This window comes from Tetrahymena thermophila, assembly GCF_000189635.1.
Source record: "Tetrahymena thermophila SB210 genomic scaffold scf_8254617, whole genome shotgun sequence".
Taxonomy (NCBI): domain Eukaryota; phylum Ciliophora; class Oligohymenophorea; order Hymenostomatida; family Tetrahymenidae; genus Tetrahymena; species Tetrahymena thermophila.
In genome coordinates this window covers 252,161-277,534 of record NW_002476387.1, presented here as the reverse complement: position 1 = coordinate 277,534, position 25,374 = coordinate 252,161, and the positions used below count along the sequence as shown (strand labels likewise).

At 21.4% G+C, this 25,374-nt stretch overlaps 8 protein-coding genes across 8 annotated transcripts; 2 read left to right on the top strand and 6 right to left on the bottom strand. All coding sequences in view use genetic code 6, as the record gives it.

The window, feature by feature from the left end:
- Window positions 1–372: 372 nt before the first annotated feature.
- TTHERM_00193870 (hypothetical protein) lies at window positions 373–2,179 on the bottom strand (the record flags this gene model as incomplete). The annotated part of the gene is made up of 10 exons (XM_001017140.2): window positions 373–450; window positions 503–624; window positions 683–831; window positions 878–997; window positions 1,052–1,359; window positions 1,413–1,540; window positions 1,591–1,745; window positions 1,805–1,863; window positions 1,931–2,088; window positions 2,170–2,179. The coding sequence occupies 10 exons, from the start codon at window positions 2,177–2,179 to the stop codon at window positions 373–375; spliced, it is 1,287 nt and encodes a 428-aa protein (XP_001017140.2).
- Window positions 2,180–2,731: 552 nt separating this feature from the next.
- On the top strand, window positions 2,732–3,204 carry TTHERM_00193860 (ubiquitin-fold modifier 1; the record flags this gene model as incomplete). The annotated part of the gene is made up of 4 exons (XM_001017139.1): window positions 2,732–2,799; window positions 2,889–2,946; window positions 3,006–3,078; window positions 3,137–3,204. The coding sequence occupies 4 exons, from the start codon at window positions 2,732–2,734 to the stop codon at window positions 3,202–3,204; spliced, it is 267 nt and encodes an 88-aa protein (XP_001017139.1).
- A 2,107-nt stretch (window positions 3,205–5,311) lies between these two features.
- TTHERM_00193850 (transmembrane protein, putative) lies at window positions 5,312–7,742 on the top strand (the record flags this gene model as incomplete). Its single annotated transcript, XM_001017138.3, has 7 exons — window positions 5,312–5,377; window positions 5,518–5,672; window positions 5,735–5,855; window positions 6,087–6,191; window positions 6,254–6,421; window positions 6,483–7,048; window positions 7,145–7,742. 7 exons carry the CDS (start codon window positions 5,312–5,314, stop codon window positions 7,740–7,742), a joined length of 1,779 nt encoding a protein of 592 aa, XP_001017138.2.
- Window positions 7,743–8,962: 1,220 nt separating this feature from the next.
- TTHERM_00193849 (conjugation stage-specific protein) lies at window positions 8,963–9,895 on the bottom strand (the record flags this gene model as incomplete). Its single annotated transcript, XM_001471317.2, has 1 exon — window positions 8,963–9,895. One exon carries the CDS (start codon window positions 9,893–9,895, stop codon window positions 8,963–8,965), a length of 933 nt encoding a protein of 310 aa, XP_001471367.1.
- Window positions 9,896–10,955: 1,060 nt separating this feature from the next.
- TTHERM_00193847 (chromosome condensation regulator RCC1 repeat protein) lies at window positions 10,956–15,174 on the bottom strand (the record flags this gene model as incomplete). Its single annotated transcript, XM_001471315.2, has 10 exons — window positions 15,040–15,174; window positions 14,972–14,987; window positions 14,731–14,886; window positions 14,595–14,679; window positions 14,484–14,536; window positions 14,392–14,429; window positions 14,140–14,269; window positions 13,259–14,086; window positions 12,789–13,210; window positions 10,956–12,464 (listed from the first exon to the last, which is right to left on the bottom strand). The coding sequence occupies exons 1-10, from the start codon at window positions 15,100–15,102 to the stop codon at window positions 10,956–10,958; spliced, it is 3,300 nt and encodes a 1,099-aa protein (XP_001471365.2). The 5' UTR covers window positions 15,103–15,174.
- A 687-nt stretch (window positions 15,175–15,861) lies between these two features.
- Window positions 15,862–17,478, bottom strand: TTHERM_00193840 (transmembrane protein, putative; the record flags this gene model as incomplete). Its single annotated transcript, XM_001017137.3, has 4 exons — window positions 15,862–16,441; window positions 16,496–17,075; window positions 17,196–17,300; window positions 17,373–17,478. The coding sequence occupies 4 exons, from the start codon at window positions 17,476–17,478 to the stop codon at window positions 15,862–15,864; spliced, it is 1,371 nt and encodes a 456-aa protein (XP_001017137.3).
- An 829-nt stretch (window positions 17,479–18,307) lies between these two features.
- TTHERM_00193830 (hypothetical protein) lies at window positions 18,308–22,918 on the bottom strand (the record flags this gene model as incomplete). Its single annotated transcript, XM_001017136.2, has 2 exons — window positions 22,731–22,918; window positions 18,308–22,277 (listed from the first exon to the last, which is right to left on the bottom strand). Exons 1-2 carry the CDS (start codon window positions 22,823–22,825, stop codon window positions 18,308–18,310), a joined length of 4,065 nt encoding a protein of 1,354 aa, XP_001017136.2. The 5' UTR covers window positions 22,826–22,918.
- Window positions 22,919–24,225: 1,307 nt separating this feature from the next.
- TTHERM_00193820 (hypothetical protein) lies at window positions 24,226–25,332 on the bottom strand (the record flags this gene model as incomplete). Its single annotated transcript, XM_001017135.3, has 1 exon — window positions 24,226–25,332. The coding sequence occupies exon 1, from the start codon at window positions 25,240–25,242 to the stop codon at window positions 24,226–24,228; it is 1,017 nt and encodes a 338-aa protein (XP_001017135.1). The 5' UTR covers window positions 25,243–25,332.
- Between the last annotated feature and the right edge of the window lie 42 nt (window positions 25,333–25,374).

Genomic DNA, 25,374 nt, shown 5'->3' with positions numbered 1-25,374 from the left:
ATTAGATAATTTATAAATTAATAATATAGAATAATGTTTAACTATCTTTTTTGATGTTAATTTGAAAAGATATTTTATTTTCTATAAATTTTCTTTTACTACAAAGAGATACACAATCTTTAAGATAATATTTAGATTTTATTGGAAGTAAATTATAATTTTTACAACTATAAATTATAGTTAACTCTTTCTCAATAAATATTTAACTATGAAAATTTTCAAGTTTGAATTTTAATCAAAGTATATATATATATAATGAATATTTTTAAGTTGCTTTAAATGGAATATTTTTACATAGTATTAAATATATTTACAATTAAAAAATGCTTAATTCTTTCTTTCTTACTTCCTTATTTTATTTTAAATTTATTTTCAAATTTTTGCAAAAATGAAATTTCCTATTTCTATTTCTACCTTAATTCCAAACTCTTTTTGAACAATTTTTTATAACTATTTGATATTAAACAGCTTAAATAAATTTATATAATATTGAATAATTTACTGATTTGATAGAATCTGTTTAGAATGTATAGATTTGATGATATTAAATAAAAGTATTGCTAAAGTCTCTTTGTTTTTGCTCAAATTTATCTTATAACTGTTGAGAAGAAGTCTTAAGTTGTACTTAAAATAATTTTTATTAAAATACATTTATTTATTTTTATTAAGTTAGTTAAGTTACATTCGTATGCTAGAAACTACAATTAATAATTTTCACTACTGTTTAACTATTCAATAGCTTTTTTGCATTATATCCATTTTTCTAATTTTGCCTTAAACTTTTTTTCATTGAAAATTATTCCCTCATCCAACAGCTTTCTATTTTATTTCCTGTAAAAAAATTTAATTTAATTGTTAATTCATTAATAATAAATACATTTCTTTGATAAGAGTGTTTTGTTTTTCAAGTATCTTAACGGCTTGCATATACTCACTTTAGTCACTTTAGAGTAAAAAGTTATCAAGGAAGTCAGGCTTAACGATAAGTTTTACGAATCTTTTTAGAAAAAATTATATTAAAGATTTTATTAAATACTAATAAATAGCTTACTTCGATAATATTTGTTATTCCTCTATTGTAATATCTTCTCTTAAAACCTTCTTTCCTTTATTTTTAATGATATGACACATGTTGATAATGTTAGCAAGACAAGATTCAACATTCTTTTAATTTTCAATTAATTCTTTCAAGAGGTTCATCATTAAAATTAAATATTCTCTGTTTTGTGAGAGCTCTTTATTTTCTTATAAACTGTTTGTCATAAAGGCAGTAAACAATTCAAAATAATCATGGAAAGCTTTATTTTATTTCATTTCTTTTATTTCATCTATAATGCTTTTGATTGTTTGTCTAATAAACTAAATAGTTAATTAAATAAGTTAAAATTATATTTGAATAATAATTTTAATACCATTCTTTATTCCTATGTGCTTTTAATTTAATGCTAAGAAATGAGTATTTGATCATATATCTCTTTAATCAAATAGGTAGATATACTTAAACCATTCTCACTGTTCTCTAATAGCTATTTAAACTTTCCTTTAAATTGAAAAAACTCATTTTAAAAGTAAGGAAAAAAAAAAAATTACCTTTTAAAGATTTATCAATGCCGGTGAAGTGAGTTATAGGATGGAAATATACTTTCACTTAGTTTACTTTGTCTGCTATTGTAGATTAAAAGAACTCACAAAATTCCCAATCAATTAATTTTGGATAATCTAATATAATTCCCTTTAAGATATGTCTAATTATTTAAAAAATATGAACATTCCTTCATAAAGCATTTGAAAATAAATTTTTTACAATTAACTGTCTAAAAGTTCTTTTACTGATATGCTATCATCATGTTTGACATCAATTAACTACATAAAAAAGAAAATTAAAATAAGAAACAGAGTTTAAATTTCTCATAAACTGTCAGTTTATTACCAGCAACTAAATAGCAATAGTGTTTTAAATCAGACTTTAGATAAGAGCGTAAAATTTATAAAAAGCAAATTTCAGGCCTTATAAAGTTTTTTCATATTTTTTATCATATTTTACATCATACCATTCAGCAAATTACTTAATCGGAATTTTTTCTACTCCTTTAAAGTATAAAACAATTATGGATCAATTAATGTAATTTAAAATAATCATAAATAGAATCTAATCATAATATTGAGTACCTTAATCCATTTTAAAATTGTGTTTCCTTATAAATGTTTACTCTTTATTTGGTTTAAAAATAATTTCTATTTATTTTCTATCAATAACTTATTGCACAAATTTAATTATAAGGTTTTTGATATGTCTACTGAATATTAGATAATTGCTTGTTAATATTTTATTAAAATTAAAAACATACACTTAATATGCTTTTAAACGCTTTTTAATAAATTTAAAAGAAAATCAAATTAACAATTATATGTTGTTTCTGTTATTAATATTATAGAATAGAATATTCAATATAATTGAATTTATTTCTAAAACGAAAAATAAATACTTTAAAAATTCTTTTTTGCTATCTGAAATAAATATCTTTTTGTGCTCAATCAAACACACGTCACCCATCCAATACTGATACAAAATTTAGGAAGAATCATATTCAATTTTGATGATTCTTTAAAATTAGTAAATTTATACGGCCTTCAATCATCGGTACTTAATTAAAAATAATTCCAAAAATTAATTTATATCAATAATAGAAAACAAAAAGTAAAATACTCAAAAGTTTAAAGCAAAGCAAAAATGGCCACTAAGCAAAAAGTTACTTTCAAGATCACTTTGACTTCTGATCCTAATCTCCCTTTCAGAACGTATTTTTAATTAATCATTATTATTTAAAAAAAGAAAAAGATTACTTTACGCAATTTTAATTTACATTTTCTTTCGTATAATAATTTAGTATTAGCGTTCCAGAAGAAGCTCCTTTTTCAGCTTGCATTAAATATGTTGCTGAACAAGTAAGATATTATAAATAAAGGAAGATCAGTTGTTTAATATTTATTCAATAAAATTAAAGTTTAAAGTAAATCACGCAACTTCAGCCATTATTACTAGCACTGGTGTTGGTATTAACCCTGAGCAAACAGCAGGTAATATTTAAAATAAAAATAAGCTATTTCATAAAATAAAAAATAAAATAAATAATAGGAAATGTTTTCCTTAAGCACGGAAGTGAATTAAAATTAATCCCTAGAGATAGAGTAGGAAATTAATGATTATTATACTTTATTTTTAAAAATATTTTTGTAAAAATTTTATGTTCATATAGATAACAGTATGTATATTTTTATAAAAATATTTCTTAATAAGATATCAATCAATACAATTTTAAAGCAAATTTATATTTTTAAGAAATTGAATAAATTATATTAGAAAGCATTAAAAAGCAATTATGAAATTAATATTGAAAGAATAATTTACAATTAGAAAGAAATTAGAAACTGAAAATAAGAGCTAAATTTTTTAAATAGTAAATTACGATTTAAATAATTAATATTCTGCATCCATAAATAATTATTGGCTAGCCAAAAAAAATGTTTTTAAAGCAATTATCTGAACAAATATATAGAAATTAATATAAAAAATTAGACGTTATTTGTTGATTAAATTGTTAATTAATTATTTTATGAAAGTTTGTTAACAAAAATTTATTAATATTTTTAATGATTAAAAAATTATCTATTAATTAATATTAATAGCAGTTAATAAATAGTCTTTTTTATTTATTTATTTATGTTTATTTTGGAATTTTTTATTTGAATTAATTAATTTTTAACTTTAAATGAATTTTTTAATTATTTTTAGTTGCTTTCTTAATTATTTGTTAGTTTCAATTAATTCTTTCTATTTAGATTTTTTAAGATTTATTTATATTTTAATGTGATTAATGTATTTAATATGTTTTTTATGTAGTAGTAAGAGGATTAAGTGTGATTAAATAATAAATGTTTTATTGGTTTTTTGATGAATATTAATTACTTCATTAGATTAAAATTTTAAAATTTCAGAGCTTTTTAGTTAACTTTGCAAATCTCAAGTTATATTATTTTATTTAACGATTGTATAGTTTATCATGACTGCGAATGCGATTAAAAACTTATTTAATAGGGGCAAATTTAAAAAATTAAAAATAATATTATCTGAGATATGTTTGTTCTAACTAACTCTGCTTTGTATATTGGATTAGTATTTGCATTTTTTATTTTAGATTAGATTTTGTTTGGTTGAAAAACTAATGGATAAGTTGGATGGATTGGAAACTTTGTATAGTGTTTCGGGATAAAAATTTGTATTTAAATCTTATCTAAGTTTTGTCATGCAAGCACGTTTCTTTCAATTTCAATATACTCACTTTTAAATATTTTAAATCTAATTCATTTTTTTCTTTCCTTTTTTATGAAAATTTTTCAGTTTAATTTTTTTTTAATTAATTATTCATTATCAATTTTTTCAACGGTAAATTTTGTTAAATATCAAATTCAATTTGAAAAATAAGAAAAATTTTGTAAAGGAAAAATCAAATACTCATGAAAAACAAACTAATTTAGTTTTAAGAAATAGTAAAATATTTTCAAGTTAGAAATATTCGTATATTTTTATTTTAATTTCTTTTTTTTTAATAAATATTTTATTTTTAAAAGATTTTCTATTTTTATTAAAAAAAAGACATACTTTTGTTGCTATTTAGCTAAATTTATTAAATTCAATTATTTTTTTGTTGATAAACTCATTTAAATTTTAAGATAAAATTTTACTAAAATAAATTTTATTTTACTTAAAAAAATACCTTTGATATAGATATTGAAAAATATATTTTATTAATGTTTAATTGACGAATATGAATATTTTCTATGGATGATATTCAATCAAAGTAAATATTTGGTGGAAAAAATTTATTATTTTGAATGAACAAAATAATTTGATCATCTATCTTATCCTTAAAATCATGAAATTATTTAGATTATAAATTTTAATGATAGTTGGAAGGTAATTAAAGAATAATAATGCTATAAAACATATAAATAGTATCAAATTTCAATTATTATTATTATCTCTTAATTCCAATAGTGTATTTATATATGTATGTATATATTTGCTTTTATGAAAATAATTAAATCAAGATAAGAAGAAATTTAACTGTGATTCATAATTATTAACATTTATTTCACATAAAAAATAGATTAATTAGACCAAACAAAGCTTAATATTTTTTGAAAGATATATAACAATAATAATAATAAGTAAATAAGCGAAGTTAAAAACCTATAAAGGGTATTGTTTTGTAATAAGCTTGCAAGAAAAGTATAAAATTTTAATTCAAGAATGAGCTAGGAAGTAGGCGAGGATTTAGCTAAAATTGAAGATACCTTAAAAAAGTTAATGTAGAACGTAGGAAAGTTATTTATTGATTATGGCATTAATATTTTAAATCATGCAAATGAAATAATAAAGCAATTTATCTATAAATTTAAAAAGAGATTCATTTACTCTCACTTAAATTAACTTTGTTTTAAAAATAATAAAATTAGATGTTTGAGTACCTTTAAAAATTTATTGATAAAAATGAGGATAATGCCTATATGGAAGAACATTTCCTTAAGGAATATGATGATTTAGCTATGTTTACTGATATTATTGTTAATTTTTTTGATTTCTTTACTTAGAAAGTTGATGAAAAAATTAAGTAAAATTTTATTAGCTTAAATAGTAAAATATTTTATAATGAATTGTCTTAATTAAAATCAGAAAAATAAAAAAAAACCTTGAAGATAATGATGATAATTTCTCTATTACTGATAATGAAGATTACAAAAAGTTAGAAGAAATACTATAAAAACATGAGGCTGAGAATAGAACTTACTTAAGAGTAATTTTATATATATTATAAAGACTTCTGTAATGGTTTCATAAAGATGATTTTTTCCTAATTCATATGAAAACGCAGATAAACTAAATTATTAATTTTGAAAATTAATTATTTGAAGCATTATCGATTGTTCCTTATAAACAAACATTCATTTTGATATAGCATATGATAAATTAAATATTATAGCAAAGAATAATAATCAGATATTTAAATTTTATATATTAAAATTAGACCTAATTGTAAATGAAACTGATGATCGATGGGTTTAAACAAAAGCAAGAAGAACTTGAAAAAGAAAAATAAGATATGATCAATTCAACTAAAGCTAATCTTTAAGTAAAAAATTATTTGTGAAGTTAATAAATAAATAAATAAATTAAATTTCAAATATATTATAGTAAAAAAATAAAGAAATACAATACCTTCATGGAGAAATAGCCAAGCTTAAAAAATAAATCCATGATTAAATAGAAATTAATAGCAATTAAGAGTTCAGTATCAAAGAGTACGAATCTTAACTCAATGATTATAAATAAAAATGCAAGACTCTTTAACAAAAAGTTAACGTAAAAAACAGATAATTAACTTGAATTGGTTTTATCATAATTTTAAAAATATTTCTTAAAGGAACAAAATTAAGTAGGCAGCTCTTAAAATATTCTACCTAAGAAAGATGGCAGCTTTAAATCAATGGGTATTTCTCTGAACTTAAAAAAGTCCTTAAACAATGAAATAAAACACAGTTCAGATCCGGACTTGAATAAACATGCTTTAATCAGCAACAGCAGTAGCAGAAACAAACATTAATTGAATGCTAGCAGTATAAGCACACTTTGTACAAATACAAATTAAAAAATAGGAACACCCAATAAAAATGAACGTGGTAAAAATACTGGAATAGGATTTATTTAAAATAATTTACTGTCTGTTTCAAGCAGAGGGGGAAATCCTGTAGTAAATAATATATATTAATCTCAATATAGCAGTGGTAATGGAGCAACTGGAGCATATCTGGGAGGAATAAGTAGCACAAATACTCAGAGTCTTAATAGCCATCCTATGCAAGAAATTCAAGACTAGATAAACTTTTAATAAGCTAGCTCTGCTCAAAAAACATTTTAAGATTACTCAATAAAATAATAGCTTATTAAATAAATTAAAGATGTCAATAAAGAATCTTTGAACAAGTCAAAGTAATTAATTCTATTTACTCTTTTTAAATTTACTAAACTTTATTTCAAATGATAAAAACATAAAAGTAGTTAATTAAATTTTAAATTAATCAACAGTTAAAAGGAATAAAAAGTTAACTCCCACAATACAAGCTAGCATATGGAATCAAAAGATTTAGTTGCATATTTGAGCAGTGGCCCTATTTAATCAATATAAAATTCTAACAATAACTCATTTATAGGCATGAGCGCTTCTTTAAAACCTCACAAAAGATCAAAAAGTTAATAAGGAGGTAAAATGAAAGGAGGACCTTTAACAAACAATTAAAATTTAAATTCTGCTGGAAGAGCAAACAGCAGTCTAAATCAAAGAAATCGCAACCTAAACTCATCTACATACCATCACAACACATCTGCAGCTGATTATTCTTCTTTGATAAATATTTTAAATAAAGATTAATACCTAGATATGAATATTTCATCACTAAATCCAACAGGTAACTAATTAATTAATTAATTAATTAATTAATTAACTGAATTTATTTAATCAATCTTTTAACAATTAAATTTCTTTAATTAAAAGTTGTAGTAAATCCAAATAATAACTCACTTAACAAAATCTCAAACAAAGCAGTGGCTGTTAGCAATAGCTAAAACTAGTCAAGTAATGTTAGCAATAATAATATTAGTAATTCTACTTTGTCATAATAAATGATGATGCAATTGTACAGCTAAGGAAATCACACTGGATCAGCTACAAGACATGTATATAGCTCGAGTGGAAAAAGACCTTAATCGAGATAAAACAAATGAAATATTTGATAAATAAAAGCAATTTATGTTATAACTAAAACCAAAAAATGCAATTTTCTAATTCATTTACTTTTTCCTTCACACACATCTCATAAATTTTGATTATCAAAAGAATATGATTAATTAATTATAAAACGAAAGCTTCAATAAACAAACAAATAAAGAATCTATAAATAAATAAATATATTTAATACATTATATAAAGTTAATCAGTTATCAAAATAAATTATTGTACATATATAGACTATTAATTATTCTCTCTTGTTTCGTAAATATTATAATCTGAAAATTTAATTAATTAATTCTCTTCGACTCGAAAGATTTGTCAATTATATCTTTAAAATATTGATTTATTTAAAATAATCTTTCAATTATTTCTTTAAAATTGAAAATTTTAATTTTAATTCCATTTTCTTTTTATCTTGAAAATTAAAAGTAAAACGATTCTTGATAAAATTACCTTTTCTAAAATATTTTTATTAAAAATAACAAGTTAAGTAAGTTTTTTGCGCTTTGAATGAATTTTTCAAATAAAAAAACAAGAGTTATTTTTCAATCTATTTAAAATATTTTAAAAAAACAACAAAAATCTTTCAATAATTTTAATTATTTTGAATTCTTTTTTTATTGATGAAATAAATCTATTTCCCATGAATAAAGCATAAAAACCTAAAATAACTTTGAGTAAATTAATGTTATAATAATTATAGGTATTTTAATATATTGTTTTTATTTAGATTCAAAATAAAACATTATTATAAATAAGCATCTAAATATAATTATTTTAATACAAAGACTGAAAAGTTAGAATTGCTAATTAATAAATCATAAGGAAAAATTTTAACTCTTATAAAAATATATTGAAATTATTAAATCAATCAATCAAAAAAATAATTTTTCAAATATCTTCATTTTAAGTTGAAATAAAATATTTAAAAAATCTACTTAAGCTATAAAGAACAATTATCCATCAAGCTAAAAAATTAACTTATAAAATATTTAGATTGATAAATGCATACTTTTTGACCACAAAGATAAGACATTTTTAATATAAATAATTTTATAAAGCCAGTTTAAAATAAAAAAAACTATTTTTAAGCTAGAAACTTGACTGTAAATAGCTCACTCGTTACCATATTCAAATTAATTATTAGAATTTTCTTAGATTTATTCTCTCATAAAATCAAGCTTCTATCTCAAGGTTGAAAAACCTCTTCTTAACACTTCAACAGGCTTCATAACTCCTGTAGTTTCGACTTTGAAGAAAAACTTATCCTTTTTATGGTCTATTTTGATTAATTTAGGTTTTTAGAAGTCTTCAGCACACTTGTAAACACATTCTTCACAATACATACATTTCATGTGATCTTAGACTTCCAAAGTATTGGTATGAGGATTGATACCAAATACTTTAGTAGGACATGCATTTACTAGAGCTTTCTTCTATTCAATATCTAAATTTTAAATTTCTTGATCGAAAATAATTTCAGGTTCAACTGAGAAAGTTGAAATACATACTGGATTCCATTTAGAATGCATTTTACCGATACCTTTCTAGGCTTCACATTCAAAGTGAATTTATTGTCCTTTAGATAGCTTGATAATAGGAATACCTACTTCTCTCTTATTTCCATATTCATCACGTAAAATTGAATATACCTTTATAGGGCGAACGGCATCTTCATCAGTGTGGTCCTATCTTTATTTAAGATCAAGAGAAGTAACTTCTAAGACTTCATTTGTAAAGTTACTCACTCTCAAATCAAAATGAATTGTACATCTATCGCATTCACCTTGGCAATTGCAATTCCAAATATAGTTATAATCATCAACTTTAGCAGAATTTAAAGGAATTAAACCTAATCTATGTGCTATGTATTCATCAGGAAGAGAAGATGTATTCTCATATACTTTAACGTTATGGATAGCTATTGTTTCAATTTCAGCCAAAAGAATTCTTCTTAATGAATTAGCTAATGAGATATCGCAATTTTCTAGGGTAAATTCGCATTTGAATTCTTCGAGGTTTGTAAGAGTTAATTTAATTCCTTCCATTTACTTAATAATTGACCTTTAAACTTTTTGAGTTGTTATATTTATTTTGATATTTCCTGTTTTTAAATTAGAAAATGTCTCTCTTTTTTGCTAGCTTTTCTTATGAAAGGTTTACTTTAATTATTGCTTATAATTAAAAGAAATTTTAAATAAGATTTGTTTTATAAGAAAAATATTCAATAGACGCGCGATTTAATTAATTGATAATAAAGATAATTATATTAGTAAATAAATATATCTTATTAAGTAGCAGACAGAGCTCTCTTTCTTTTAAGCTATCATTGTTTTATTTTACTAAAAAGTACTCAGTATCTTATCAAATAAAAATTCTTAGCAAACATATTCAATTGTTTTTAAATTTAAAAATGTTCATTAGTTCATTCAAAAATATTTTTGAAGAATATTTGCTATCTATTTAAAAATTATTTTAATTAATGAATTTTTGAATTCATTTCTTTTTTTAATTTTAATTAAAAAGTTTTGATTAATAAACTGTCATAAGAAATAAAAAATATTTAAATGTAAAATATTTGAATCAATCAGTGTTGATATGTAAAAATCAAAAAAATATTTGAACAAATAATTTTAATGTTTTTTCTAATTTTTTATTTCAAAACTATTTTTATTAAATAAAGAATAAAATAATTTGAAAAACAAATTCTTAATTTGAAATTTTTTAGTGAATAGATAAAAGAAATTTAGGTTTTTAATTTTTCTATTCAAATTAGAATTTGAGAAAATTAAATATTGATTTAAATAAATTTTATTAGAAATAAATTAATAAATATTGATTTAAAAAACTTTAAATAAAAACTAAGATTAAAAATATTTAATGATAAAATTTGGAGAATTTATGAGATCTTTTTTCTTATAATTTACATAAAAATCAGAAAATATTTTGCTTAAAGAAAAAAAAAATTGAATTAATAGTAATAAATAAAACTTTTTCAAGAATGAAATATATACAAATTATTAGAATTTTATTATTATGTAATTATAAATATTTTATGAAAGAAAATCCAAATTTCAAAATTAATTAATTAATTGTTAATTATTTGTTTCAAAATAAATTTTAACTTAATTATTTTTTACTGAATTCATTCAATCTTTATTCTAGTTACTATTTAGTTCTAGATAATGATTTTTAGAATTCCTAATCAGCATAAGATGCTGCATATGTTGGCTATTTTTATTAGCTCAAAAAATCTAACTGCTTTGATGCTTAAGAATATTATGTTGTCTATGGTGCTATGCAGAAATTATTTTGAGCTATTTTTGGGTATTGTTGTGGAGATTGTTGAAACTTAGTGTTTAAGGGAGTAAAAAATCCACTTCCCCCATTAATTGAAACATTTTAACTAGCTTTTTACTAGGCACTATTTGGATTAAATTCGTTTGTTTAATAGAAGCTGCAGCTTTTCCCCTTTTTTAGCTAACTCTAATTAGGTTATCTCTCTGTATAGTGTTAAGATCTAGAGGGTGTCACAGTGTTACTTATTTATTCTAAGTCTGTAAATGAGACACTAGGCTTACAATTGTAGTCTTAATCATTCTAATCAAAACCCGAGTTTGCTTATTTAATTGGTGAATTTTTGAGAATGCTTCGTTTTTAGTTAGGATTTATAAATTAATTTTAATTTAGATCATTTTTTTCTTTATTCATATTGCTTTATAAATTCTAAAATTAAGGCTAAATCTATAAATTAAGAGCATGAGTTGGACTATTAATACTCAATTACTATAGGCTATCTCTTTTAGAATTTATTGAATTTTTATTGATTTTACTTAGATGATCTCTTTCTGACGGAAGTTGTAGGTTTTTATATTTATTATTGTATAGCTAGCTTCTATTTAAGTATGGACTTTAGTTTTCATTAACATTTTTTAATAAGTTTCTCTTTGTTTCATTCATTCCTTTCTTTTCGTTTTTAAGATCTAAATAATTATTTCTAACAGTCTCGTAATTAGAAATATCTATTTACAAAGGTTGAGAGTTATTATGATGTTAGTTTTTGGGACTTGAATACTGAGAAAGAGGGTCAGCAAATACTCGCTAATGATTTTAATTTTTTTATAGCATTTCAATCTATCTTTTTAAGTAAATTGTCTAGTCCTCAAGAATCTAAATTCTTTCATCTTTAATTTGTATTTCATTTTTTAAACTATCATAATCAGAATAAATTCTTTCAAGATCCTGTATTTTTTCTGTATAACTAACTAATTTTTAATTTACCTACTTATTTTATATCTCATTCTATTAAATTTAGTGTTTTATTTTTACATTTAGCTCTTTGTTTTCTTGAAGTAACTCATTTATTTAGTCAGCTTGCTGTTAAAGAACTTTTAGAAGCTATGAATTATCCTTTTGTAAGTTAGCATTTTCAATAAGCAAATCACATTTTTCTTGTTTAAGTTTTTGTTCTTTTTCTAATTAGGAATCAGAGTAGTTCTTATTTTGTATTTATTCTTTTAATTCTTTGTTTTCTTTTTACAATTTAATTATAAACTCATTTTTATTTTAAATCTGTCTTTCTAAATTTTGTATTTAATCCTTCAACCCTTTCCTATCCTAATATTTTAAAATAAACTATTTAACATTGAACAATTTATTTTACTTTTAAATAAACTATTTGATTGTTAAATTCTCTATAAAAATAACAATCAAAATATCAAATTTAACTTTTACATAGTTGTATTTCAAAAAGAAATTAACTCTTTAAGCTCAAATAATACTTATTATTTTAATATTAAAATTACAAAAGTATTTTAAAAGAGATAACAAAATAAATTTATATGTAATCTTAAATAAAATTAATCTCCTTGATAAAAGCAAGTGTAAAAAATAAAATATTTTAGTAAAGTTAATTTAAATTTTTGATAAAATATTAATTACCTGTAATTACATTTCCCAGTTGATAGAGTCTTAAATATTTTCCATATTTTAAAAAAATTGTTGATTGGGTAATTATTTTGAAAAATCTTAAACATGGTTATTTTTAACATCAAATTGAATCGAAGGAGATTATTTGATTCCATCTTTAGTTGATAATTCTGCTATTGATTCACTTGGATTTTACTTCTTTTGTCCTGTATGGAAAGATGAATTATTTTATAGTTTATCTTAGGCGTTCTTTAAACATAGATGATTAAATATTTTGTCTTTTTAGCTTGCTATTAGAAGACTTCCATTCTATTAGTTTTTTTCAGGTGAAAATTGATTGCTGAAAATTCCACTCTCAATAGGAGAATAAAAGCTTTTGGAATGCTTCATTTTTTTCTAAAACCCACTAGGAAGATAAATACTATTTAACTTATCTAAAATAAAAAAACTTAAAAAATAAAATTAACTATTATTTAAATTACCTTATTCATCATATTATTTAGATATTTCATTTTATTAGTCTAATTTATTAGCAAGGATAAGTTAAGACTATGATTTAATCATTCCATTCTTTGAAGGCGACTAACTTTTTGAAGAAGGATATTCATTTTTACCTTCTTTATCAACATTTATTAAACTGTTATTGTTATTGTCAGGAGATTAAAATTTTAACATCTTTTTTTGAGAAGCTAGCTTAGCTAATCTACTATTCATAACCTATCCTAAACAAATAACATAATTTTCTCCGCATGTTGCAGAAATAACTTTTTTTTCATTTAAAGGTTCTACTAAAGATGGAATTATACGAACATCGCTATCACCCTATCCCAATTAACCTTACTGGTTTATTCCCCATGAATAGACTTTACCATCATATGTTACAGCTACTCCAAAGTGGTTGCCAATACTTATTTCATTAACATCTCCTTGACAAATCCTAACGAGTTATGGATAAAGGAACTATCCAAGTTAACTTTTACCAAAGAAATATATTTCATTAGCATCAGTTATAGCAGCAGAGTGAGAGCCAGCAAATATTTTTTTAATAAAAGAATGCTCCAATTCTAAAACTAATCTTGGAGAAGATATATTACCTTCATTATGTCCTTAACCTAATTATCCTTCATCATTTAAACCACAACTATAAACTCTTCCAGATTCATCTAAAAATAGAGTATGATAGAAACCACATTTAACCTTGATTATCTAACTTAAACTATTAAGTAAGAATGGTTTATACTATTTATTCTAATTTCCTGTTCCAAGCTAACCCTTTTTGCCACTTCCAAAAGAGCAAACTTATCCATTTTCTTATTTATTACTTATTAATTAATATAAACATTTTTATAAAATAGAATCTTACTTAAAACAGCTACAGTATGGTAATAGCCACAAGAAACATCAGTAACGAATGTATTGATTCCTTTTAGATCACTAAAATTAACTAGCTAAGGATTGTAATGAGATCCATTGCTATTTATTCCTAATTAACCCTTTAATTAAAAAAGAAATTTACTTTATATCCGTTAAAAATTGTAGATTCTTAATTTGAATAAAAATCTTTAAAAAAATATCATCTAGCTAGCTAATTAGTTAATATTTAGTTCTTTGTTACCTCACTTGAGTCTCCCCAACTAAAAAGTTCTCCTGAATCTTTAAAATATATTTATTTACTTTTAAAATAGGATTTTAAACTATAAACATTACCTATTATTGCGCAAGTATGAGAGTGGCCACAGCTTACTTGCATAACTTTATATCTTTTAAATTATAATTATTAACTATTTTTAATAACAACTTACAAAAATTTAAATCTACTTTGAAAGAGCACTTACTAGTTAAGGTTAAAATGAATTTTGTAGACTTTGTTGTCCTATACCAAGTTTTCCCAAAGCGTTGCTTCCTATTTGACAAAATTTATCTTAATTGATATCCTGATAATTTATTATCTTACCCATAGTATATAAATATCCATTTTTTGCAACAAATGCAGTGTGGTCTAATCCACAGGCTAGCTAATGGATAACTATCTAAAAAGAGCAAACTCTAGGATAGTAAAATACAGAATTTCTTTTGTTTTCTCCTAAACCCATTTATCCTTCCTCATCAGCTTAAGATTTTTTAAAACAAAGATTAAATTTTTTAATGAATTTATATATGATTTAGGTTATGTTTTTCAAAGTAAATCATCTTACATCCCCAAGAGAAAACCTAAGTTTAAATAACATAAAATATACTTTTAAATAATTAAAATAATAAATACTTCTGTGTATTCAGATAGTTGGTCTTCCTCGCTCTATTCGATCTCTTTTCTCTCAGATTCCATAATAAATAGCTAAGCTTTATTAATTAACAAATATTTGTATTACTTTTAAATCAAATGTATTATTGACGGAAATTGATTATTACTTTTTTTTATGTTTTAATTCAATAAGATATCAAAAATTAATTAATTTAAAAGCGTACGCAAAATAAAAGAAAAATACAATTTCATAAATAACTTAATCAAAAAATATTAAAAGGTTTTAATCATACGAAAATAAAATCTAAAATAATACAAAGATTTTATTTTAAATATTGCTTCATTTGATTAGTTAAAAATAATAATAAAGTAAAATGTATCATAAATACTATGAATAAATTTTAAATACCACTTATTGAGAAATAATAAATATTATTTTTTTTGTTTTTTTGATAATCGCAGTACTATTTGAATCACTCTCATATTTCTTTATTTTAAATCCTAACATATTTTTTTAACTTCGATGGTGGAGAAATATTATCAATAAATAAATGCAGATTTTAAAAAAATTTATTTCTAGATAAGAGTTAAAAGTAATTTATATAATTTAAGATATAACATTTTAACATATAAATAAAAATTTCTGAAAAAATAATTTTAAATAAATAGAAAAATTTCATTATTCATTTTTACTTTTAAAGTTAAAATTATTTTATGTTGATTAATTTTCAAAATATAGTTTGTAATTAAACTTTTTATTTTTAGGTATGTAAATAAATTTTTATAGATTAGATAGTCTTATTTTTTACAGAGTTTATTAAAACTTTACTATTAAAATTATATTCAAAAAAAAAACATGGTCTAAATTTAAGATATTAACTTATTGTCAATTTTTAAGAAGGGAAATTATTTTAAATAAATAAAAAGAAGAAGAATATAGAAATTAAAACTTGAAGTAGTCTATTAAAAGCCAGCCATGATACTAAATAGACATATTTGATATAGAAATATTTACAATATTAAACGATAATAATTGAAAATAAGTAATTTTATTGATTAGGATTAATTTTTTTTTTTGCATAAATGCCGTTTGTTTGTTTATTTGATATATTGTTTTGTTTTTTGCTTTCTTGCTTGCTTGTTTGTTTATTTATTAATTTTTGTTAAATTATTTATTGATTGAGTTTTATAGTTATTAGTTGATGTTATATTGTATTTAAACAGATTTGATAATTAAATTATAATCTAATAAATTTATTGTTAATTTTTATATTATACAATTTTCCTACTAGAAATTTACCTTTTTTAAAAGACTTATTGGTATTTTATTAGCAAATATACCTTCTAATAGGTAGAATATTATTCAATAATGTTATTATCTTTATTTTCTTTAATGTAACACGGTATCAAGAGGAGAAGAAAACTATTTTTTAAAAACATTTTAATTAGTTTTAAATTTGCTTCAGATTGAATTTACTTCATCATCTATTATATGATTTAAGAAAGGCCTAATTCTTGACTTTACAGAAGGCTTTATATTTTAGTGAACTACTTTGTGTTCAAATAAATACTTGCCTAACGGTGATGAGTCCTTTTAAATAATTATTCAAAAAAATATTATATATACCATAAATAATAGCTAAGCAATTGTATAAAATATTTGTTGGATTTTTGGGGGTGCATTTTAGTTATTTAAGTGATAAATACCTCTTCATCTATGAAGAGTTAAGGAATAACTATCTAATTTCTTTATAGACCTGACTTTGGTGTATGGTTTGCTGTTAGTGAGACCTTGTGATTTTTTTCTGGTGAACTCTCTTTAGTAGTATTTAAGTCAGACATATTTTCTTCTGTAAACATTTTAGTCACCTTCGCTCCCATTCTCTATTTAGAAATTGCAAAAGAAGGTCTTTTCCATCCAGCTCTACTCATAGGAGAACTAGAGTTTGAGTTTCTTGAAAGGCAAGGATCCTAAGAATCATTATGATCAATTATTTTAACTCTCTTACCATTCTTTTTTTCTTCGCTCTAATTTTGTTTCTCCTATAAATTTAAATCTTGTTTGATAAAAATAAAATAAGTATCAGCTCATCCATTCTCTGCTAAAGTTCAAAAATTGCTTTTTAAAATAACTATCTTCTAATTCATATTAAATCATTAATTAATTATTTATTTACTGATTAAGTAGATGAATTGATCTTGCAGAAATTAAAGATTCTTATGAGAGTTTTCGTAATTATTCAGCCAAGAGTAAAGCTATTAATCATCATTTACTATTAGCTCTATTTTAAAAAAATAATTTTAGAGGCTTGTTATATTAGCACGATATATTTAATGATAAATGCTAAAAATACCTTTGGCTTATTCTTTCTACTTATTGTCTATGAGATTATCTTTATACATCGTATGAGCTAAATAAAGCAGCTTTTCAGGCTGTAAAGAAAAAGTGCTTAAATCCATAATTTTCTCAAAGGTTTTTGTTTTAAATTGTAAACTATTTGTTAAATTTTTTATAACAGTTATTAAAATCCCTATTTATAATTTTTAACTATTATTTTTGCTTGTTAATTTTTATCAAAGAAGTAGTTGATAAAATTTTTAATTACATTTTCTTATTAAAATATAATCTAACAAATAATTTATTAATTGCTTAAAAATCTTTTAATCTCCAATTAATATCTGATAACTATATTTTTGTATGTTTCTATATTTCTGTTCGATTTCAGCAATTATTTATTTATATGTATTTATTTTTATTTCTTATTATTATCCTAAAATACTTTTATAAACAAATGAACCTTTTTTATTAAATAAATAGTCTTTTTCAAAAAGTTCCAGAATTATTTCTAATTTAGCAACATTTAATTTTATTTGTTTTGTTAAACTATTTAATATTATAAATTAAATACTGAAGTACTCATAAATAAGGGTGAAGGATATTTTTTGATTAGGAGGAGAATGTTTTGATATAATTAGCATTTTCAGTATTTTTTTTATAGAGAACGAGGAAGTGATATTTATGATACTATGCTATATTTAAGAAGGAATTACAAATTTTAAATGGTTTATTTATTAATTTTTAAAAGTTAAAAATGCATATTGTACAAAATTTATTATATACATTTTATATGAATTATTTTACATTAAATTTAAATTGCTAATTAATTGTTTTTTTAATTGAATTATAAATACAAAATTTAATACTTTTAATATATTTGAAAGTTTTATTTGTTTAATTATTTTTTTATTGTTGTTTGTTTATCGATTTATTTAATTGAAAATATCATTTTCATTTATTTTCAATAATTATTTTTTATCTTAAAATTTCTGAATTTAATAGAAGCACAGACTTGAGCATGTCAGAAAAATATTAGAAGATTAATTCATAAAGATTGCAAATTTTGAATAAAGAGTATTGGTTTTCTTCTATTTATAAAAAGATTTGTTCACTTTTTTGATTAAATTAAAGTGATTCACTTTCTAAGTTTTAGTAAACTTTGTGGTATAAATCTATAACATAATTATTTTACTAATGTTATATGTGTTAGTGTATTTCTCTCATAAAGAAGCTTATGTTTTCAAACATAGCTTGAGATATTCCATTTCTATTTTAGAGCAGTTTTTATATTAACTGACCATAAGTATATTAGTTTTAAAAATATTAGTTATCCTCCTAAAATTTATTTAACTTGTTATTTAATTAGGATAATTAATTTTATTATTCAATGTTTTAGTTATTAAGCCCATTATTCTCTGCTATTAATTACTATATTTGTGATTCTAATTGTTAGACTTTTAAATTTAAATCAGAATTTTAGTTTTCAGCGAAATTTAATAATTATATTTATTAGGCGAGAATATTTGTTTGGCTAATTAGCTATTCATTTTAATTTTATAAATCTAAATTTTTCTTTTCAGATTCTTTTAATTATTCACTTACTTTTTCATATTAATTTTATTTGGATTTTAGTTAATCTTCTTGTTGGTTATTCATCTCTTTTAATTTTTTACACTCTTTTATTTGAGAATCTAGCAAGTTTTAAACTTTAGCCAAATTTTCAGTGTGTTTCTTTGATTCTTTTAAATTTTATTCATGTAATAATTTTTAACTATCGATTTATTTTTATTTATTTTGATTTTCATCAATTTAATCAGATAATTATTATTCGAGAGAAATCAACTTTTAATTTAACATTCCAATTTATTATTTATATTCTTAAAGTTAAACTTAATTTGAAGAATTTTATTATTTCAAATTTTCTTCTTTTTCCTAATAGTTTTGTTGAGCTTAGTTTATCTGGTTTAATAAATCATTTATTTTATCTTCTTTTTCTTTTATTTCTTTCTCTAATTTGTTTGCTTATTGTTCTTAATTTAATAAATTATTTTTTAAATTGTTGAAATCTTATTATTATTGATTAATAATCACTTATTTTTTATCTAAAATTTCATTTAATTCAATCATTTTTTATTTAAATTGGTTTATTTATTGCTTTTACTCATCTGTTTCTAAATTGAGACCTTTTATTTCAGATTATAGAGTATTTACCTTTTATAAATTATCTTCTAATTGTGCTTATAATTTTTTAATTTACTCCTCTTTAGATTACTGCATTAAAGCTTCAATCTCTTAGTTTTTATTATTGATTTATTATTCTAATTAATTTATTTCAAGTTATTTTTATTTTACTTGTTGCTATAAAACCTCTATCTTTTCTTCGTTATCTTTAGATTTTTATTCATATAATTCTTTAACTTTTTCAAGTTCTTCTAATAAATTATTTATTTTTTCCTAATCAGATGATGATTATTACAAATGTAGTTCATTTTATTAATTTTATGCATCAGTTATTTATTTGATTTTTTATTATAATTAATCTACTTCGTCTTAAAGATTTTATTCTCTCTTTTCGTTTTAATTTATTAGCTCAATATTTTTATTTAACTCTTGTTAAATTTACTTAATTTTTTCTTATTATTGCTAATTCTATTCATTCAAATTATTGTTTTCTAATTTAATTTCATCAATATTTTTTAATGATTGTTATAAATTCTCTTATAAGATCGTACTTTCTTCATTAAGTTATTTTTAATTATTAAATTTTTAATTTAGCTCATTAATTTCTTATTATAATTATCTTATTTATTCTTAAAGATTTAACTCTTTCTATCCTAACTCGTCTATTTTTTCATTATTTTTAATTTATTCTTATTAAATTTATTCCTATTATTGTTATAATATTTAAATTTATTATTTTAATTCTTTATTCTCTTAAGTTAATAGATCAAAGTTCTTTTCTTCTTGCAATAGTTGGTTAATTTTTTCTTAAAGATCTTTATTTTCTGATGTTTTTTGCTCGAGAGAAGCAACTTAATCACTATTCTTTGTTAATTATTCTTATAATTATTAATTTTATGAATTTATTGTATCTAATTATTATAAATTTTTCTAGTTTATCTCATCTATTATTTATTGTAATCCTGCAATTTATTAAATTAATTGCTAGTTATCTTAGTTATTATTTTAATAATCATTTATTTATTCAGAGTTATTTTCGTTTGTTTCATGAATAGATTGTTCAATTATTTTATCTTAAATACTTGGTAAACAGTAAATAGAATCTAAAAATTAATATTTTTCCTTTAATTATGAAATAAAACTATTTATCTCTAATGCTAATTTTTATAAGAAATCTGGAATAGATAACTCATTCAGTTATAAATGATAATGTACGATATCGTAAAATAAATTACAAAATTTGTGGTTTAAAAATGAAATAATATCTTCACCAGCTTAATCATTTAAAATTTATTCATTATCTTATGAATAAGGACTTTTCTCATTCTAATTTTAATCCAATTCATAAGAATTATTGCTTTACAGATTAACGCCATTTTGAGATTGTTCATGCTGTTATTGCTTTAATTCTTATATTTCTAAAATTAAATTTTTGTTTTCATTTCTCATTTAAGAGTTTTCTTCACTTAATTCCATTAATTGTTTAAGTAATTTTTACATATCTTCTTATTTCATTCTGTCTCTCTACTCCAACATTTCATTTTCTTGTTTACATTTTTTAAGTTGCTGTTTCATATTTTCTAGGATTTCCTTGTCATTCATCGAATCTTATAACAATTTTTATATCTCTTCTTATTACTTGTCTGAGATATACTAATTTGGATCTAAGATAGAATTTATTTCTTTATCCTTTTCTTATTTATTCAACTTATTATTCAAATCTTAAATTTTCTTTTTAGATTCTTGTAACTACTTATTCAAATATTTAATCTTTTGTTCACATCCTTTTAGTATTATCTATTTACTTTAGTTTTGTTAGTAGCAAAACTTAAGACAATGTAGCTGCTCTTCAATATTCTTGAATAATTTTTTTATTTAATCAGAAGTTAACTTATCTAAATTATTCAAATCTTAAATTAATTCTTTTTATTTCTCTAAATTTATATTAAATTGGCCTTCTTGTTAGTCATTTTGATTGAAATAGTCTGTATTCAAGTTATCATTTTTATTTATTATGGCTTTTTAAATATTGCTACCAAAATCTTCTTTCATAGGTGACTCCATTTCTTCTTGAATCTCTCCAAATTTAGATTTATTTATAGCTAAATGGTAAGATTAATCTATCTTTCTTACTTTTTCAATCTAATTTAATGAATTTTGAGTACCTTAATAATAATTTATTTTGTTTTGCTATTCCTCATCACTATTATTAGCCTAATCTAAAACATCACCATTTTCATTATATTCATCTTATTCCTATTCAGAAAAATGATCATTTTAATCTTATTCTTCTATAACCTAATGAGCGCTCTTATTTAATTAATCATTCTTATTAGAAGGAGATATAAATTTGCAATTTTATGGAGAATCTGATGCTGAAAAAGTATGTGCTTTGTTTTATTTTCTAAATCCATAACTTCTTCTATGATTCTTATTCTGATGATCACCTTCAGTATTGTAAGGAGTTTCTTCTACACCTTATTCTGAAACTTTAGTGAGCACCCTATTAAATGCTAAATCAATGGGTAAGGTGAAATGTGTGTCATGAGTAGAATTATTGTTAAAATAATTCTAATCTGAATAATTTTCTTGAGTTGTTTTATCAAAATCGCTGCTCATAATGCTATTTGTTTCACTGAGTGAATTAAACAATTAATTCTTATTTATCTTGCTAAAAGAGTCTATCTATTTATATACTAAATTTACTTTCTGCTTTATCCTTGAAGGAGTTATGCAGCTCCTTTTTTTATATTAAAAATAATTTTAATATTTTGTTTTTTTTTGTTTTTTTAGCTTTGAATTCAAAAATTTTAATAATAGAGATATTTTGATAAGGCTAATAAATTTTTGTTTAATGAAAAGCTATTTTTTTGATTTTTGTTTTAATTTCACTAAGTCAAATGTAATAATTAATAACTCACTTCAGAGCTTAAAGAATACAATTTAAATATTTTTTGGATACGAAATAAAAATTAAGAAAGAAAGATGTGAAATAATTAGTTAGCTTATTTATTATTTTACACCTTTTCTAAAAAATTATATGTAAAATTTTATCTTATTCTTAGTAAATAGAACAAAGGTAAAAAACACACCTTATTGGGGAATTAAAATAAATAAAAAGAAATGAATAAATTCAACCAACATCAAAAGAGAATTCAAGAAATAAATATGGTGATAAATAGTTAAAACTTACATGATAGACCTGTCTGATATTGGAACCTAATGGAAAAACTCTAAGGAATGCTTTTCTAAACTAGGACATGGTTTTAAGTTAAGAAAAAACGACATTACTAGTTTGCTTGCTTTCTTTTTCCCAAAGAGAATTTTAGTCTTTCTTTTTTAGTCGCATAAAAATTAATATATAATTTCGCATGAAATTACTCCTGCTTTTTAAGAAATAAATTTAATGTACTATACCTAATTTTTATTTTTTCCCTCATATATTCTAAGAGGAAAGAATTTATCTAAAAATGGATATATTAAATTATCTATTCTAGAATAGTTAATTAAAATGACTCTACAAATGTGATTTAATTATTGATGCAATCAATAAACAAACCAATTCTTATTTATTTTAAATAGATAATCAGAATATTTAATTTATATGTTTAAATATTCTAATGTAAAGTAAGCTAAATTTCTTTGCTTTTATTTAGAATATATGAGCTTAAATTTAATTTTCTATTCTTTATTTTATATTTTGAAAGTTAACTCAAATATTTGCTATATATTTCAATAATATTTTATTTTAATCTTAAGATTAAATAGCTAAATATTATTTAAGATGTCGAAAGCCAAATGAGTTAACTCAATTTATATTTTACGATTATATTTTTATCATCTAAAAAATTTTATAAAAATTTTAAAAACTTAAGTTTTTAGAAAACATTTTTTATAGAATCATCAATGTTTTTTATTTTTTTTTCTATTAGTATTTATTGACTGGACAAAAATATGAAAGAAGGCATAAAAACACTTATTCGTTTGATCTATTAGCAGAACTGTATTTTTTAATAAAATTTAAACATTTTAAAATAATAGAAAAAAACAAAGTTTATTTTGTAAATTTTAAGAAAAAAAAAAAAAATATTCATGTAGGAAGATATTATTTTTTTTGTATTTGTTAAAATGATTTTTCCTAATTTATATAATTTGTTTTCAAGTTAAGACTGATTTATTTTAATTTAATGTTTATCAATTTAAAAAATACTAATTTTAGAGGTAAATAAATTTTATCACTAAACAATTTATTATAATTAATAATGTAATTAAATTTAATTTGTCCTTAATTGAATTTAAAAGTATGTTTTCCTTTTAATTAAATTATGAGCAATAATAAATATTTATAATTGGATATATTTCCTTAAATTTTAGCTTGATTATATTAGTTTTTATTTAGGGTATTTCTTTGAATCGATACCTACCTGCCATCCATTATATTTTATTTTGGCAAATTTAAAGCATTCATAAAACATTAAATAAAATTGATAAAAAGAAATTTAGGAGTATGTTATTTATTTCATTACAAACACAATCTATCTCTCATAAAATTATCTTTTTTTTTCTTTTTCTTTCATGTTTTTTTATTTTACCTATAAAGAATAATTAAAAGTCATTGGATTTGATTATAAAATTATTTCTAATTATTATTTTTTATATATTTTTATTATTTTAATTGTTTCGCACATTCATATATTTTGTATCTCTAAATTATCTTTCGATTTTATGAATTCTCCTGATTAAATCTTATTCACATAAAAAGTAGACGAAGAATAAGACTTAGTTAATTAAGATTATCTTTCTTAATACAATTGATTCTAAAGAATGTCTATCTTAAATTTTTATTTTTTAATCAGTGAATCCATTTAATGAATTTATTATTCTAACTTCTTTATCTTGTTATTTTATTTTTTATATCGCTGTTAGTTTTCTTAAAATTAATCTATCTATTAATTATAACATTTTAAAATGGACTCCATCCTTTCTTTAAATAGTTTTTCTAAACTCTAAGTATCTTGATTTTTTATGTATTCTAAAAACTTTTTCTTTTATTAATCATCGAATATTTGGTATTTAAACTATTCTTCTAAATTTTAATAATCTTGTTTTTTTTATATTGGATAAAGATAATTTTCGCTCTCGAATTCATAATCAGTATATTATTAATCACTTTCTTCATCAATTTTATTAAGTCCTCTTTTTTTTTAGACACTAGATAAGAGTAAAACTCCTCTTTTTTATGGTGTTTATAAAAATCCAGGAGCAGAATTTTTATTTTATAATAATTGGTGGTGATTAGAATTTTAATTTATTTTGTATTTTTCTTCAAATGCAGATTTATCGGTCTCATACTAGTAGGCTTGTGTATTCAATTATTATGTATCATAATATAAAATATTTTATTAGCTGCTAAAATCAATAGGTTCTCTTAATTTTTTTTAACCCTAACTATGTGTAGAAGAATTTTTTATGATAGGAGAGGTTGCATACTACTGCATACTAAACGAGAGTGGAGATGAAATACTAGGAGGTCTGCTCTTTAAGCCTTTTCTTTAGAAATACTAGCTATTGTAATTTTTACTCATATTAAAATCCACTTCATCTTTTTCAGGCTACAGTTATTATTTTTGTAGAAATTTATCATTGAGTTTGATTAGGATTGGAGGGTTGAGTTTAACTAGGTGAGGAGGAATCGGATTTTGCATTTTAATTTTTTAATAATTTTAGTTTCCTCGTGAAAGTTTTTTTCGCAAATTAATAATAATTATAATTTAAAGATTTAATTAATAAAAATTTTTTATGATTTTTAATTAGTTTTTTCTAAATAAATACTCTAA